Raw genomic sequence first — 17,539 nt, 5'->3', positions numbered from 1 at the left:
CTACTTTCTTAAGCCCATAAAAGCAGAATAGCCATCCCCCCCTTAGCAGGCTATGTGGTTGAGAAGCTGGTTTCCTCGGTGCTGCTCTAGTCCTGGGTATGCTGGGAGCCACCATCTCGACAGCTGTGTGTTTGGTGCTTTGGCTTTCTATTTCTTTTTCCTGGGCTGCAGCTTTAGGTCTTATTGCTTCAATCCACTTGTTATGCGGCATGTTTTCTCACAGCAGTGATGTTTTTATCCCTTCTTATAAAAGTGTCTGAGGTATTTTTGTGTCTTTATTGACTATAATAGAAGTTGAAGTGATGAGCTCAAAATGTCTGAGCAATGGATGGCTCTATCAAGATGAAATAAAACACTCATGGGGTATTTATAGCTCCCAGGTTACAAGTATACTTGGTGTCCAGACCCTGAGAAAGAGAACACTTAAAAAAAACCCCAAAGCTGCGAAAGCTATGCCATTGCAATGCTTGTTAGGTTGTTTATTGCGGTTGCGTTTTGTTGGTTTGGGTTTTTTTTTGGTGTGGGGGGGTGTCTCTAGTATAGCTGTTTCTGTAGGAAATCCACAGGATTAGACAGGGTAGTCAAAAGAATGTGCTTTCTTCTGAAAGCAGTTAGCACATGTGTTCAGGCAGTTGTGTGTAAGCTATGTGCTCATCTCACAGGACCTACGTAACATGTAAGCCACACCTGCCCATTCAAGTGGTGCCTGTGAGAACACTCCGAAAACCGAGTTAAGTCATGTAACACGAGTTGGCTTTCTTCCCTGGTCTTCACAAATAACCAAGGTGAGTTTCTGAGAAGATGCAAGCTTTTAAGCCTCTATTGAGGACTGACCTGTGGCTGTTGTACGTGCCTTCTACCACACCCTGCTACTCTGTGCCTGCAGAGAAGGCAGGTATCTCGGCCCTCAGCCGAGGGGCACAGCCGTCGCCTCAGCAACTCCCCTGCAGGCTGCGACACTGCCGCCATCGGGCAAGGCCAAACCGAGCGGCGCGAAGCGGCCCGCCGCTCTGAGGGACAGCTTAGCTCCGTCAACGTCACAGGGAGAAAACAGCGAACTAAAGGCCTAGCAAATGACACAATAGCTCTACGCCTGCTTGGGCGACATTAATCTTCCTATTCGGAAGGCAGAGGCCATCGCGCTCACAACAGCGCCTCACTCCCCCGCCGAGGACGCCCGCGTTGACCGCCGCCTGCCCGCTCCCCCGGCCCTTCCCCTCAGGCCGCCGCCGCCCGCCCCAGCGCCTGCGTCACGTCAGGCAGCACGTGCCCGCCCGGCTCGCCCAATCCGCTTGCGCGGGCGGCTCGCGCCGCGAATTCAAACGGCGGCGGGGCGGCGGCGGCGGCGGCCGTTGGGCTGCGCGGGGGCGGCGGGGCGGGCGGCCGGAGCGGGGGCTGCGCCGAGCGACTATGGCGAGCCGGCCGGCCGCCCCGGGGCCCTACCGCGCCACCAAGCTGGTGAGGACGGCGGGCCGGGGGTGCGGAGAACGGCCGGGGCAGCCTGGCGGCGGGCTCTGGTTTTCGGGCTGGCTCGGTGCGGGTTCGTGGGGCGGGAGGAGGAAAGTCGGCTGCTGCTGCTGCCGCCGCCGCCGCGGTGCCCGGGCCTCTCGTCAGCCGGGCCTCTCCCTCACGGGTAAAGCACAAATTTAATGTTAACCCTTCTGGCCCCCCCGCGGTCAGGTAAATTTCCGGCGTGCCCGGAGCAGCGTGCGGCCGTTGGGCTGTGGGGGTGAGCGGGCTCGCTGCTGTCTGAATGCAACGCGTGGAAACCGGGGTGCCGTGGGACAGGAGGTGGCTCTCTGTCCGTCCCCGTCCCCCCCGTGACCGCTGTCACGCAACGTAAGGCGCACTGAGCCCCTGCCTGGGAAGGGCCTGCGGCGGTGGCAGTGCCTTGCTCCTCGAAAACTGGGTGACAGCTTAGTAAGAGGAGCCTGCTAATTATAGTGTGTCATCTAATTTTGTGCGAGTAAATAGGAAAGGGAGAAAATACTTTAAAATTTAAAACTGGTGTTTATGTGCTCTTGACAGCTGGATTCATCTCGTGTCTCGAGAGCTGCTCCAAATTTGAAGGCTGTGGTTTGACAGTGCCTCAGGAAACTGAGTTGATGTAAATGCTGGGCATGTGCAGACCGGGTCAATAAAACTTGGTTATGTTTGTGAAACTCTAACCTTATTTTCAGTTACAGAAGAATGAGATAAAAACCTGAATGAAATGTTTACGTATTTTTTTAATCTGAACTTTAATGTTTCTATATTAATATTACTACATTATTTAGTATAGCTATCAATATTTGTTAGTACTAATGTTGTGATTTCATCTATATGCTTATTAATATACTATGGTTTTAATTGATACTTACAATTAAATAAATTGATACTGACTGGTCAGCTTCAGGCTTTAATCTTGCATTCTTTGCTGTTTTGTTTCCCATGCAGTGGAATGAAATTACAAAATATTTCCGAGCAGGCATGCCATTAAGGAAGCACAGGCAACATTTCAAAAAACATGGAAGCTGTTTTACTGCGTCAGAAGCTGTAGACTGGCTCCATGAAGTATTAAGGAATAACAGTAACTTTGGTCCTGAAGTTACTAGGCAGCAGACCGTTCAGTTATTAAGAAAGTTTCTCAAGAATCACGTAATTGAAGATATAAAAGGGAGATGGGGATCTGAAAATTTAGAAGACAATGGTGCGCTATACAGGTACTGCAAGGAAGACCAGTTAACTGAGCTCTTCAGGTTGAGAATTTTATTTAAAAATCTTAATGCTCAGATTCTCAAAAATATCTTGCTTTGTGTTGAGCAGTTGGGCCAAAAATTAATTATTAGCACCATTTTACTCCACTCACCGTTTTGCTTTACTCTGACTTGCAGTATAGATCATACATCGTGTATGCTGAGGACTGTTTCCGTGCTTTTGTCGAGCCAAGTTATTCACTGGCATGCGTGCTACACTCAAGTGCTTTGGAGGGGAGCCAAGGAGAATTTATTGTGGTAGCTGCATGCTGTACTACGAGTCCTGTGTTTACTTCTCTTGTACGTTTTTCAGAAAGTCTGTGGGAAACAGTCATTCCCAAGTTCTTAAATTAAAGGTATTAATGGCCCTCGCTTCTCAAATTCTGCTCTCAGTGCTGTAAAAATGTCTGAGTATCTTCAACTTGACTTTGGAGTCAAGAAAAGTAGCCCAAAGCTAACTTATAGTATGATAATGTTTAAACAGTGTTCAGAGAGAAAATTTCAGCATTTTTCTTCTTACTTTCCTGAATCTTTTCAGAATCTTACGGAATCACACTGATAGGACATGGTTTTGGTTAAGTGACTTCTTATATTTTTAATCTATTCTAAATGTATTTAACATCTCTCCTATTCATTACAGGTTTCCTTCAACATCTCCAGTTAAACCTCTACCAAGCTCATGTCCACCAAAAGAGAACTTGGAGAACTTCTCTAGAGACAAAGAAAGACTTTTTAAACTGCCGCATTTATCCAGGAGAACTTTTAAAAAACATGACTTACTACAGTCTCTGGTAATAATTTATGTTTCTCACATAACTGTAGTTGCCATGTAATTTCTTTATTCTTAAAAAAAAAAAAAAAACAACCACCCACCTAGAAGCAGTCATCTCTTAGTAACACTGTTCTGTTGTGTCATCTTCCCTTCTAGCTGAAAAAATGAATTGGTAGGTTCTTCTAGATAGTGAAATAGAACATTTATATAGGTATAATAGAAAGATGCAGCTATATTTTATAATGAAGTGTATTGGTGACACGTGCTGTTTCTCTTCTTGCACGTACAAAAAGAAATTTTATTAAATAGCCCATAAATATTCAAAGAAAACTGTAACATGGCATTTTTGAAATGCTGTCAGCAAATGAAAGGGATTATGCATTTGACAGAAGAAATTAAGTATGCTCTTAAACCTGTAAGAAGCTGTTTTCTAAACTTCGTGCTGGCAATTGGTTTGTTGGGAAGGGAAACGGGGGGTGAGGGGGTGGGTAAAGCATTATTAATACAGCCGTGTTACCTAAGCAGAAAGAAAGGTCATTTGACCGCCCCTATCCATAGGGCTAATTTTGCATCAGTATGATCTGGGATTACAGAGAGTTTTAATTGTGTATATATGTGTAAGCAATTAAGCATCTCATGTCATCAGTATGGGAGGTTTTTTATTTTCTTTTGGATTGTTTTGTTTTGTCTCCTTCACTACGGAATTATCCCTGCTACAGTATTTTAAAGTAATAGGAGGCTGGAAGGTTGAGTTCTAGAAACGATCTGGATGATATGTTCTTGTTGAAACTGAATATTTTTTTTTCATTTAGGACAAGTAAAAGGCACAAATTATTTAACTGTTCTGCTTACTTTTTGAAAAAGATTGAATGTGAGTGTTTGGCCGTTTATTCTTTTGAAATTTGTGTGTGTGCATACTTTCTGAATTTAGATTGATCCTAAAGGAGAATACTTTGCCTACTAATACATTTGGATTTGATGTATTTCTATCTTTTAAGTTGCTGACTTCTGAGTTGATTAGGTCTTTTTTTCATAGTGTTCTTTTTTGCTTTTTAGTTGGGTATGCTTACATTGCAGTGCTGAGACTGTTAAGGTTACTCCCTGGGTCATGTTTTGGAATTTAATGTTCTGCAGAATACCCCATGTTTTTGAGAACAATTTTTACTTAATTTTGAATTGTCTTAAGAGGCTTGTTTATCTTATGGTATGAACCACTCATTTTCAGGAAAATTTAGAAAAAACAAACGCAGATATAATAGAGGAAAACAAGGAAGACACACTGCATAGGAAGGAAATAAGCCAGGAATATGTGCAAGAAACTTGGAGAACTATCATTCTAATACAGTACGTAATACATTGTAAAAAGTACCTTCTGGTATATGTGCTTTGGGCATGTAATGGCCTGATCGAGCTTTTGGCTTGCAAATTTTTTTGAAATTTTTAAAATTCTTTTTTAAGTTGAATATTTTATCCAATTGTTTACATATGCTTTCTAATGTGTTTATTAACATTGGATTGTTGCATTTAAGAAATTTATTGAAACTTATTGTTGCTGGTGTTGAAGTATATTTTAAGTACCATAGATGCTCTTTCTTACTGATTTTTGGTGTTTGTCCCAGGAAAAAGTGTGTCCTCAAATTGTCCTTCTGGAAGTGAGAATTTATTAAACAGCAAACTAGCTTATCAAGTAACTGGTGTTTGAATAGATATGGAAAGAACTTTGTTTTCATTCATTACTAGCAAACCTTTCAGACAACATCTGCTCTTTTCCTCCCCACAGTTTGCAAACCATTTTAGGCCTCCCATCTTTGGAAGAAGTTTTGCAGCCAACACAGATAGTTCCTGAATATGTCATATACAATATGACTAACACGAGCAAACATGGTGTTGTTATTTTGCAGAACAAATCAGGTAAGACTTTTTTTTTTCTGGTTTTGCTTAAAGATTCTATATGGTGCAATTGCAACAAACAATAAATAATAATTAAAGTAATATGTTTCATGGTCTGTCTCTTACACTTTTTTCCCAAACTAGAGTACAGTTCAGTATATTTGTCTAGAAGGTTTTGTAGGTGTATTGCATTCACTTTTAAATTATGCATGTGTAGCAATGTTTTAAATTAGTTTTAAATTTGATCTTTTATTTATTACAGGTGTGCCATTATTTGTATTTGTTATTAAGTCTTTGGGGTTATGTATAAATAATGTACTTGTTTGTTTATTTTAGAAGACCTTCCTCACTGGGTGTTGTCAGCTATGAAATGCCTCGCATACTGTAAGTCACTGAATAGCTTTTAAGTTCCAGAAACCTATTTTGAGTTGAAAGTGAAATGTACTTGCACGTTAAGATCAATTGTGATCTTTCATTTTGGAAATTCAAATAATCTAAGTGCCTTGATATGCTGAGACGCAATGAAAGCAATACATGTCATTATTGCACAGAAACGTAACCTAAAAGAGTTAACACGTGTTAAAGATGTTACATTTCAGGTAATCAAGGTATCAGTCCTTCAGCAGTCTAGCTAGTTATCCTGCTTTTAGGCTGCATCGTCTGATTCTGCGTATGAATTTTTGGCAACGTGAACAGATTAAATTAGTGGAAGAAGAGGGGCTTCAGTGTTCCTTAATCCATGAAATGTACAGGAGAATTAATTGAACTCTAAGCTTTCAGTGGAAGCATGCTGTCCAAGGCCATGAAAAAGTTAAGGCTTGTTTTTTACACAAATAATTCCTATTAACAAAGAGTCAGGCAGGGAGAAAACTTGAGTGGTTGGGCAAAACCTGTGTGTGGCTTCTTCTAATGCTTTTTTTCAGTTTTTCCGTAGTAAAGGGACTTTCCTTTTCCAGTTACTGGCTTTATGCTGGACCAAAACAGTTCCTACATTTCATATTAAACTGGGGAGACCAATTCACAGAAAACCAGTTAGTTTTTTTTATTTATCTTAGAAGAAAGCAAACAAAATTTTGCAAAGGGTTTGAGATAAAAGTGTGCTCATATAGTCAGCTTTATAGTCTACTAAATTAGTCATGACAACAGAAGGAAGAGTTCTGCTCATTTGTTCTGGGATCCTGGACTTGGAGTATAGCTCCTCTGGTACCTCCTTATCTGCTTCCCCAGCTTTTTCTTCAAACTCTCTTTAGAAAAAGCTTATGCTTAAAGCCCTTGTATAGTTACCAGTTCAGCTGCGAAGAATGAAGGCCTTCAATGTCTTACCAATCACTGCGTAGTAGATGAGATGGATTTTTAGAGTCAGACATTTTAGCTGTTAAAAGTGGTTTGTGACAGAACTGAACTTTCGTCATCTGCAGAGTGAGAGTCAGTCTGCACTCATCCTTGTTTTGGAATTTGCTGCTTGGTATTTCATGAATTAAACTGAAAGTGGTTACAACTTAACAGAAAACTTAGTGCTTCTGTTTTGTTTGTGTATTTGCTTAATGTAAAGTTTAGAAAGGCATGATGTTAAACTTTTAAACTTCAGAAAAGAAGAATCAGTTGCCTAAGGCATCAGTGTGATGTATACTTGAGCAGCTGCCTTGGGATTACTGGGGAAGTATTTACTGTGGAGTTAATAGAATTAACACAGGTTTTCACACATTGGGGGGGGGGGAAGTACTTTCACAGTGAACTTAATGAAGTTCAGTTTCTAATGGCTCAGTCTAATGTGGATTCTCTTGCTAATAAAGGGGCGTTTTTGTTCTTCAGTATGTGCTCTAGCAGACCTGTGTGGTACTAACAGTCTCCTTTACAGTGCCATTGATTCTTATGAAACTTCACAGAATCTAACTGTCTTTGAGGCTTCCTTTGTCAGATGTGTTTGAAATTGTATTACAGACATACAGATCGTGATTATGTAAGCTTTGCATCTCTATGAAGTAGGCTTTGAAAAGATTTTGGAGAAGCAGAGGACAATTAGACTGACTCTTTTTTTCTTTTTTTCCAAAACTGCCTCTTTAAATGGCTAACAGGGCATGCCAGAGTTAGATGAGTGCCTCTCACGTGAAAGCCGAGATGATGTGCTTTTTTTATGTATGTGCTTGCCCTGCTGTTTAACTCTTGCCCCTTTTCCTGACAATCTCCTTCATTAGGTCCCCTCAAAGCTGTACTAGCTATAATGTAGTTGGATGATGGGCATTTATACATCTGCATATATCTCTAGCTGCTCAGTGGAACTGTGGTAGGGGTCCATGCAGGGTTAGTGTGGCTTCAGAAGCTCAGTTTGCAGCATACACTCTTGTGAAAATGACCCCCTTTTTTTTTTTCTTCAACATGACCCTTTTTCTTCAAGTGCATTCCCCAAAACAGAGCCTCTTACATGAAGAGCACTATTAGGAAAAGCAGGACAGGGAAGAGCTTGGTGAGCGGATTTAAATTGAAGTGGAAAATATAGCTGAGCACTGGTCTTTGAGCATTTCAATACCTTAATTCCCACGTCAGTCCTGTATTTAGAACTAATAGGTCTTTGTATTCATGGGTCAAAAACTGCAAGCAAGCTTTCTGGTTTTTTGAATTCTCAATTTCTAATTTGAGTGAATTAGTTCAAGTGGAGATTTTATCTCTGCATCTGCTAGCTGTGCTGTAATCCAACGATTAAGGCGGTAGTTACTTTACACAGTGAAAACTAAAAATGCACAAGCCAAGGGGAATATTGCTCTACTATATTTTTAGTGTAGTGTATGAAGTGATTATGATTATAAAGTTTGATTGTATCAAAAGTTAAATTTTCCCTGGTTCTGTGTGTAATTTAAACTGCCATCTCCTAATTCATTAGAATTGGCTTTGTAAGGGAGCTTATTTCATTTGTAGGAGTTCAGTGGAGTATGATAACATTAGGGTTAAAGGATCTACGCAATGTCAAATTTTATTCGTACCAGGACCCCTTTCATTCATTCCTTTTCTTGTCTGTAGCAACATGGGCAAGGTTTATTAACCAGATCTCTTAGATTATTGGATTGCTCATCCATCCACTTCCGAAGAAAAGATCCGCCATGGGAGTAGTGGTGAACAAAACCTTCTCTTGGTGAACTGTGTGAACAGAGGAGTTGAAAAGAGGGGGTCCCCACAAACAGAAGACAATGACCAGCTCTGTTTGGCCTATGCATAAAGCAACGTGTATCTATTGGCTGGCTTCTCAGCTTGCGCATTCTTCAAAGTTGGTTATGGCATGAGTTTCTTCTTGATCTAGAAGCTAGAGCTCCCTGTGGGAGAACTGGGATTGCTGTAGTTTGGAAATGAAGGAAAATGCTAAGAGTTCGTTGTTGTTGTTTTGCTGAGGAACCTACAAAGGGCATAAATGAGTTTTCATTTATTTTCTTGGTGTGGAACAGCTTGTTGAAACTGAGCACAACTCCTCAGTGGCTATATAGAATATTTTACAGTGTTTTTGCTTACAAGTGGTACAGTGCTGAACTAAACAAAATGTTTGTATATTGCTGACATGATTCTTTTCTTGTGAAACAGTCATTCCTACAGGAACAAACTTATGTTGATTTTTTTTAATTATTTTTTTTAATAATGGAATTGGGAGAGTAAATGCTCTTTTGAATTTTCTTTCTTCACCTCTTTTTAGGGCCTAGAAATAATGACATGAGCCAACCAACTTACAGTGGGTTTGAACGGGATGTATTCAGAACGGTTGCTGATTACTTTCTCAATCTCCCTGAACCATTACTTACTTATGAATACTATGAACTTTTTGTTAATATTTTAGGTATGTATGAATTTAGAAATAATCAGTGCAAGCTATAAGTTTATATCAACTGGGGAACAAATCTGTAATTCAGAGCAGACCTTGACCCCTTCATCTGTATGGCAGCTTGAATCTGAGGAAGATCATCAATGCTGTCATTCTGTATGACAATATTAATTGAAATGCAGTTCTGTCTCATAATATCCTAAACAAATTGCTGTCTGAGCTAACATTCTAAATATGCAATAACCATAATTTAAAAATATGTGCTCGTTCCTGTCTGTTCCTCACTATTGCAGTGCGTTAACTTTATTCTCGCATGTTGGTTGCAATTATCTTGTTAGATTGCTTTTGGACTGAGCTAAATTTTTCTTAGATTTTACTAACAGAGTCAACTATAAATTAGTCTCTTATACTTGTTGTCTTCTCTGTTCAGTTGGCAACTTTCTGAACTTGTTCATTTTCATGCCACTTGCATCTTAACTTGTATTTCATTTTCTGATAGTTATGTGTGGCTACATCACAATTCCAGATATATGCAGTGGAAAACAGTCTGTCCAAGATGAGAAATGTGATCCACAACCTTCAAAAATTCTTCACTTGAACTCTTTCAAGTCAACTGAGTGTCTTCTTCTAAGCCTACTTTCCAAAGAGCCTGACAAAAAAAAGAAGGAATATGAAGCTTCCAGGAAGTCTTCTTCAGAAGAGCTAACTATTCAAAAACAATGTGCAAAGAAATTGCAGCAATACAAACTGAAATATAAACAAGGTAGTGCTGATAATCTAATAGGAGGAAGTTGTCAAAATCTTTCAGGTTTCAGGAATGAACAAGATCCACCTCGAACATTTAGGACAAGATGTTACTCTTTGGAAAGAATTGGAGATACTGCTTCAGGTGTACGTAATAAAGGAGAATCCGATTCCCTCAGGCAAAGTGATGTAAACACCATCCTGGGCACAAGAAATGGAAAACAATCACTTCCGTATGAGCATAAAGCTAACTCTGTATTGGAGCTTGGTTTTGATAACACATGTCAAAAACAAACCCATGGTATCAAGAGAGTATCTGCCTCAACTCTTCAGGATAAAGAGCTATTTCATGAAAATCACGGATCGAAGCAAACATGCAGGTCTCTGAGTTTACTTGGCAAGAGGAACTCCAAAAGTTGCACTAGCATTAATATACCAGTTGCTGAAATCACAGTAAAGCCAAGGTCTCAACTTTGTGGACAAGGAAAACCAAATACCTCCGGTGTGGCTATTTCAGTGGACATCAGGACTGAGGTTTCTGATATCACCGTCAAAAAGAGGCTCTGCAAAAGTACCACAGAACTCTCAGAATACTCTTTCACTCACTCTTCTTGTATGTTGACTGGCACGCAAAGTAAGATGGCTTTCTAAAGCATGTTGTATTGGCTTATTGTGTTGACTAATCTCTGCTTCCTTAATCTTTGGCACTGTTGCTAGGTTTTTTGATATGCGTATAACATGATCTGTGGGGTTTTTTAAAAAATGCTGGTTGCTAAATTGCACTGTTTAAAGGTAGCCCTTTGTACCTCTGCTAACAAATAGTAGCATGTAGTATCTTTGGAGTCTTAAACTTGATGTGTCAGTAATTCACCTTTCTGTTCAGGTAAGTGATGAGTAATTCTGACCTAGACACTGTCTAAGAGTGAGGCAGGGAATTTGCACAGACCTGCCTGCTGGAGGAGATGTCTTTTTCTGGTCTTTGAAACACATTTTCTGGAAATACTTCTGGGAATAACATTAGTGTCATTCTTAATTGTATTATGGTCTTAATTGTACCAGCAGTTTATCGTAATGAAGCAAGGTGAAGATGACCACACAAAAAAAGGCCACATAACATTATCTACTATGTTACAGCTGATTTCTATGAAACATAGGTTATCATCATTGAAAAAAATGAAATTTCTTGTATTGAGATAAAAATATCCTGAAAGTTGGTTCAAATCTTAATGACAGCTGTCTTTACGATTAACTTGTAGATCTCCTTCAGCCTCATTTAGAAAGAATTGCTGTCGAAGCACTACAGATATGTTGTTTGTTGCTTCCACCACGGAATCGTAGAAGGATTCAGCTCCTAATGCGTATGATCTCTCGGATCAGTGAAAACGTTGATATGCCACGACTGCATGATGCAATGGGCACGCGTTCTTTGGTAAGAGGATCACAAGTGCAGCACATCTATTGTTTTAAGAACATGGCTGAAGTAACGCTGAGAATGCTAGCAGCATTCCGTACTTGAGGTTCTTGTCTCATTGCAGTTAGATAGTGATTAATGGGCAGGTTTTTCATCTCCAGAGTATTTACAAAAATCTGACTTGAAGCAAGCACTTTCTTGTCTCCATCCTAATATATTTCAAATATTGGTGTTGCTTTTGTTTACTTTGGGAGGAGAAGGGAAATAATTTCTTAAAAGAATGCAAATGATTGTTTAGTCTGATTTCTCACCCAACTGCCATTTAACTTAAAAGGTGTTGCCAAAGTGTCTGTAGAAAACCTTTCTTGGGCTAAACATTTGTGTATGTAAAGTTATGACAAAAACAGTTCCAAAGAAGTAAATTGACTGCTATAGTTAGATAGCTTCAAGGTCTGAATTCAAGCTTTCATTCATGAACAACTAAAGATTTTTTTTGTCAAACAAGATTAGGTAAAACAACAAAGTACGTGCACATGCTAATTTAAAGTAAGCCTACTGAAAGCTGGAAATATGAAAGCTGTAAAAATGTTGTTTAAAACTGGATCTTAGTGTGCATTAAATCGTGGTTACATTGGCTCTGCGGGTTTTTTTATCATCTCACTTGTCTCAAGATGGCTAATTGAAGATGTACACTTTTCTAGAGGGGAAAACTTTTTCTTATTATTACCTCTTTAAAAAATTTATTTCTTAATTGAAAGTACTGTTCAATTCAAAAAAAGTACAAGTCTAATGTTATAAGAAGTTACTTTATTTCAGATGAGGGAAAAATTATGATCAGTTTTCCTCCTCTCTCGACCAGTGGTGTGGGCAAGAGAGATTGCAATGAAAGTTGGTGTTGGAGAATTCGTTGTGCTACTGTGTAGACTGGAAAGAAGACAAATCCCTCAACTTCACGTACTAATGATCTGCTAAACACTTCTAGATGATACAGACTTTTTCCCGATGCGTGCTATGCTGTGCAGAAGAAGATGATCTTGATGAGCTGCTTTCTACACGATTAGTTTCATTTCTAATGGACCATCAACAAGAAATATTTAAAGTACCAACTTATCTGCAGGTTGCAGTGCGAGATCACATAGAATACGTGAAGATGGCTCAGGTTGGTGGCATGATAGAAGTTTAAGTTCATTTGCTAATTGCCGAGTATTTGTTACTTCAGAAGGTGGGATGGGAAAACTGCAAATAAAACCACTGTATTTTGAATGCAAACTTTTATTAAACTGTTGGTGCAATCGTAGAGATCAGCGATGTTACAATGCTTTGCAACTTGTGATGTCGCTGTAAGTTAGTATGCTTGGGTGTTCGTTAGGTACCTTCTTACTGAAATAGTACATAACCATTCGAGTATATGCAGACCCCTTCTTCAACTCTTGTTTCAGTGCAAGTATCCAAAGGAAGAAATTTGTGCCATATTGCCAACGTATTCATACTGCAAACAAATAACTCCTCAGGAGTTTGAAGAACAAAAGGTTTCTACCTCTCAAGCTGCAGTGGCAGAGCTCTTAGAGAACATTATCAAAGATAAAAACTTGTCTGTGAAAGACAAAAAGAAAAAGTTAAAACAGGTAAGATGCTTGGTGGCTGTTTCATCTGCTTCTGAAAACACCGTTGTGAGGGGAGGATCTCGGTCACTAGATGCTGGTACAGAACAAGAGCAGACTGTATAGAGAGAAAGGCTAGTTTTGTAGAAGAGAGCTGTTGAATGTTTTCTTTGATTGCGTGCTCTGATTGGGATTTTAAAGACAGTGTCTAATACAGCATTTGATACTGCCTGGCAGCAGTGGTGTTCAAACAATGGTTTAAAACCAGTATAAAATTATTCTGAGGTACTGCTCTCCATTATGTAATACGTGACAGAATTCTAGCACAGTTTCTTGTGGTGCACTGGCTATATGAGTTACCATTAAAATGCAGTAGGTGGGCTTAAAATCAATAGGCGATAAAAGCAGTGATTTTTTTACTCTGAAAGGTCAAGCTCTGTCTGTTCACAACCTGAAACATTCTTTTCTGTGGACTCAGCTTTGTGTTTTGTAACATATATTGCTCAAGATTATCTGGCACTTCTATGGCCTACTAACATATTGCCTAATACTAAAGCTAAAATACAGCAATTCTGGCAGGATTTAATACTGGAGGGTTTTTTCTTTTTCGAAAAACCTTTGGCAAGTATTTCTGACCAATTGAATAGTATTGTACTTGTCCTAGAATCTCCTAAGCGAGTCTTGTGACTCAAATTTGAAAAAGCAGCTTTTCAGAGCAAGCATGTGTCTTTCTCTCTTTGGTGCCCCTCCCCAGCTTCTGCAACACTGACTTTCATATGTGTTGTGAAAACTTTCTGGTCCTGTAACAGTGAAGGCTGGACTTTTGTTCAACTTCATTAGAACTTCCTGCACGTGAAGAAGATTAGTTAGTTAGTTGATTAAAATGGAGTAAGCAAGCAGTAAGAAGTGATACACAGCAGCACTTGTAGCAGGTGAAGTGGGGAGGAAGGAAATAAACTAAAATCCGCTAATAGTAAACCTTGAAGTACATACTTAAATTCTTGATGAGTTCCCACCAAAGTCCAGAAGCAGCTTGTACTGTAAGGGCTGCATGTTAGCAAGGTTTATTTTTCAAATTCGCAGAGCTCTATCGTTATAGACTTGCCCTTTGTGCTGGGATAGCTAGTGGTGTGACAGATCACAACTTTTTGGAGCAATTATTCAGTTTTGATAGTTTGAATTGCGGAAAGCCAAATACATGGCACTTTCTAGAGGGTTAGGTCCAACTTGTACCAACACCAAAAGTTACAAATGGTGTCATTTTCTGTAGGTTGAATCAATCGGCAGAACGCATTGGCTGATGCATAGATGTATGTACCATTGTTCCTTCCTGAGGCCTTACGTAGGAAACAGGCAAAATGTCAAAACACGTCTCTGAAGCCTGATATTTTTTTGTTTAGTTGTGCGTCTGCAGGAATCGAAAATAACTCCCTTGGTTAAGTAGTAAGCTTTCCTGAGAGAACACCTTCACAACCTGCTGAATCTGAACTTCCATTTTAGGTAAAACATTCATCACTGTGATTCTTGAAAGACAGCTTTCCAAGCATAAACGGGATAGATATCAGCGCTGGCTGGACAGCGCGGCTTCGCCTGGGTGGCTGCCGTGCCTTGCGTGGGGGGGTGGAATGCTGGGCGTGCTGCTCAAAGAGTGAGCAGCGTTACTGTTACTCAGCGGATGAACAACGTGGTGAGCAACTACGGACTGTCGTTGCAAATGGAGATCCAGGCAGTGAGAACAGTACGGTCTTTGTTCATAGCGCTATTCCAGTCACAGCAGCTAAAAATCCTTGGGAATAAAATGAGATTAGAAGCTTTTCTCATTTCGACAGACGATGAAGTGCCTGACAGATTTTCTGTGTGACTCATTGTTTATCAGTTGTGAACCCGTACGCACAACGGGCTACAGCTTTGGTCAAGTGTCACAGCAGAGTTACCTTGCATGCTGATAGTCTTGCTGCTCCTGCTGCTGTGCATCCTTACAAGGTGATTCACGCTCAAGCCCTGCACAGCTGGAGTTTTTGGTGGAGTCGGTATTTTATTTTATTTTTTGCTCTTGTGTTTTCTAGTTTCAGAAGGAATACCCTCTAATCTACCAGAACAGATTTCCAACTACAGAAAATGAAGCAATGCTATTTGAGAACAAACCTACCATCAAACAACCGATGCTTAGCCTAAGAAAACCAAGATTTCCTAGCCTAAGATACTAATTTCATCACACTTCGGCTGCTTATTTATTTGATGGATGGATGGATGAATGATTTACCAAAGGGCACTTGCTACAGAAACTTGATGGTGGCGCTGTGTGTAGAAGGAAGAAATGTTTACATGGACACTATGTTGAAAGGTGCCAAAATAACTTTTTTTTTTTGTGGAGATAACTTTTGAATGACTAAAAGAGAAATAAATATTTATCTGTTTACAAATTATTAAAATATATTGTGCTCAGTAAAATAAATGTGAAAATAAGCATGAAGCTATTAGTAACCAAAAATTTATATATGGTTTTCATATGGGAAACTAATGATATGCATATCGTTGTAACTTTTTTAATGTCTGTTCAGGAATTTGTGCCATTTATTATAGTTTGTGTAGGTTTTTAAATGTCTGTATGTTGTGAATAAGTGCCTTCTTTGTATTCTCAAAATATTTGTCTTTAAACAAAACGAAGTTCTTTGAGTTTGGGACTAATTTAAAAGTTGGTTCTGTTGTTTCCAAGGGAGCCAGAAATTCACCGTAAATAAACGATGATCTGACTCCGTAAAATACTTCTGTTCATCTCATCTGTAAAATTCACATAAGCTTTTGTATATTTATTTATATTAAGTCTTAGGTCTATTTCTGACACTTTCATGGAAAATTTATTTTGGATCTGTTGGTATACTTATCAAAATAATAGAAGTGATGGATGATACGGGAAGTGACAACGACTAGAATCAGAATACACTGAATTTCCCTATTTTGTTTCCAGAGCTAGGGCTTTGCTTAGTAATTCTGATGGGGCCAGGGCTCCCTCACAAGGGTATAAATCTGCCTGAGTATTTCTGTGAGAGAAAATTCAAAGTAAGTGTTTTCATAAAGGAGATCCCGGCTTAATATTTAGACAGATGTGCTCCAGGCAGCAAACTAAAAAGTCACAAGCGGTGAATGACGTTAGTGTTCAGCACTGGGCTTGGAGAGAAATGGGTGCTTGTCTCCCCCATATTCGCATCCATCAGAAAGGCAGCCTGAAATCCTGTTGTGTGTTTTCCCAAAGAGACACTGATAGAGTGTAGGTGTAAAGCCGGGGCACTCAGGGGAGTTTTAAATAAGATTTAATGACAAAAATCCCTTTCCTCTTAACAGGGTAAGAATAGTGTAGTATAGCAAAAAGGTGGACGAACCTTTAAGGATTCATTGAAACATTGTTTATATTAAAAGTATTGTCGTTTTGGAAAGATGTGATGTGGAGCTACAGTCAGCCAACGCGCCAGGCATGAGCTCTGCCACGAGACCTATGGATAATGCTGCTTGTAGTCTGGAAACATGACCATTATGTACTGGAATGATTCCAGTTATGTGTACGATAAGGGGTTTTTTATAGAATGTGTCCTGCGAGTAGGAGCACTAACGGATCTGCCTCTCACTCTGAACACAACTCTCTCATTGCCTTGTCCTCTCGGTCCAAGGAGAGGAGAATGTGACAACGGAGGTTAGGAACAGTGCTGGTAAGGGTGTAGCTGCACCCGCGGGCGGTTAGAAAGTGGGGAGATCCGTTAAGTAATGCAGCTGAACTGACTAAATCTGATATAGGGCAGCTAAAGGTCCTTGGAGAAAATGAGCCACCATGTAAAACACAATTTCTGTAAATCCTCTTGTTAATATCCAGTATTTTTCGTCTATTCCAATACTGTGCTGAAGTAAGGGCAAGGAACAACATCTATCTCCTTCATGTAAGCGCTGGTTGCGCTGGGCTTTGTCAGCCATGTATCGGCAATTCGGGGTCTTGAATGTTCGCTGTTCGCCTGTTGCTGTGCTTGAGCTGCTCAGAGTGGCTTGGTCACTTGTCAGGCCCACAGGCCAAGCTGTGACTGTCCCTCGCGTAACCAAAGCTGATATGCAGGTGGACTTCTCGCTGCATAATACTTTCACACTGCTCTTCAGTTAAAGGTTTCTTTAAGCTCATATCATCACAATCAATAATGTGCCATACACTGAAACCATTCCACATTTGCAACGGTGTCGAAATTGGGTTTTGCTGAATTTGTGTGCATGTTACGTTTCAGTTGTAATATTGCTTCTAAATACATCTTAAACTATCTGCTTATTTTGGCTGTATTTGCAGAAAAATGGAAGGGGTGCACCGCACGAAGGTACATTTGAAGTCCAACTTTGTTTTCACTTTAGGGTTTGGGGTTTTTTTTATTAAGCAGGTTTGTGTGCTTTATGGAATCGGATATTTTAGAGAGACGAGTGCTTTTGCTTTGTGTGAGCTGTTTGGTTGTCTGTTATCTCGTTCGGTTATCTTACACGGTTCGGAGCTGTGCAGTGTAGGCGTATCCATTTTGCTTTGTCATGTCTTGCCTGTTCCTAGGACAAGAAACTGAA

The 17,539-nt window shown here is 39.9% G+C and overlaps 1 protein-coding gene across 4 annotated transcripts; it reads left to right on the top strand.

Moving 5' to 3' along the window:
* The first annotated feature begins 1,410 nt into the window (after positions 1-1,410).
* On the top strand, positions 1,411-15,699 carry DEPDC1 (DEP domain containing 1). Of its 4 annotated transcripts, none has more exons than XM_050900817.1 (12): positions 1,411-1,458; positions 2,437-2,702; positions 3,376-3,526; positions 4,733-4,851; positions 5,288-5,418; positions 5,737-5,781; positions 9,074-9,214; positions 9,699-10,577; positions 11,200-11,372; positions 12,337-12,513; positions 12,794-12,979; positions 15,022-15,699. In XM_050900817.1, the coding sequence occupies exons 1-12, from the start codon at positions 1,411-1,413 to the stop codon at positions 15,160-15,162; spliced, it is 2,457 nt and encodes an 818-aa protein (XP_050756774.1). In that variant the 3' UTR covers positions 15,163-15,699. The 4 variants fall into 4 exon arrangements, with proteins under 4 accessions (XP_050756774.1, XP_050756773.1, XP_050756775.1 ...); XM_050900816.1 differs by having other exon boundaries at positions 5,734-5,781; XM_050900818.1 differs by lacking the exon at positions 9,699-10,577 and having other exon boundaries at positions 5,734-5,781.
* The last annotated feature ends 1,840 nt before the right edge of the window (positions 15,700-17,539 follow it).

The sequence above is a fragment of the Gymnogyps californianus genome, chromosome 8, assembly GCF_018139145.2.
Source record: "Gymnogyps californianus isolate 813 chromosome 8, ASM1813914v2, whole genome shotgun sequence".
NCBI lineage: Eukaryota > Metazoa > Chordata > Aves > Accipitriformes > Cathartidae > Gymnogyps > Gymnogyps californianus.
The sequence above is the reverse complement of the archived record's forward strand: the minus strand, read 5'-3'. Positions and strand labels throughout refer to the sequence as shown.

Coding starts and splice junctions, on each gene's coding strand:
- DEPDC1 (XM_050900816.1), top strand. CDS start 1,411: ATGGCGAGCCGGCCGGCCGCCCCGGGGCCCTACCGCGCCACCAAGCTG. Junction 9,215..9,698: donor ACTTTTTGTTAATATTTTAG/GTATGTATGAAT, acceptor ATTTTCTGATAG/TTATGTGTGGCTACATCACA. Junction 12,514..12,793: donor AATACGTGAAGATGGCTCAG/GTTGGTGGCATG, acceptor CTCTTGTTTCAG/TGCAAGTATCCAAAGGAAGA.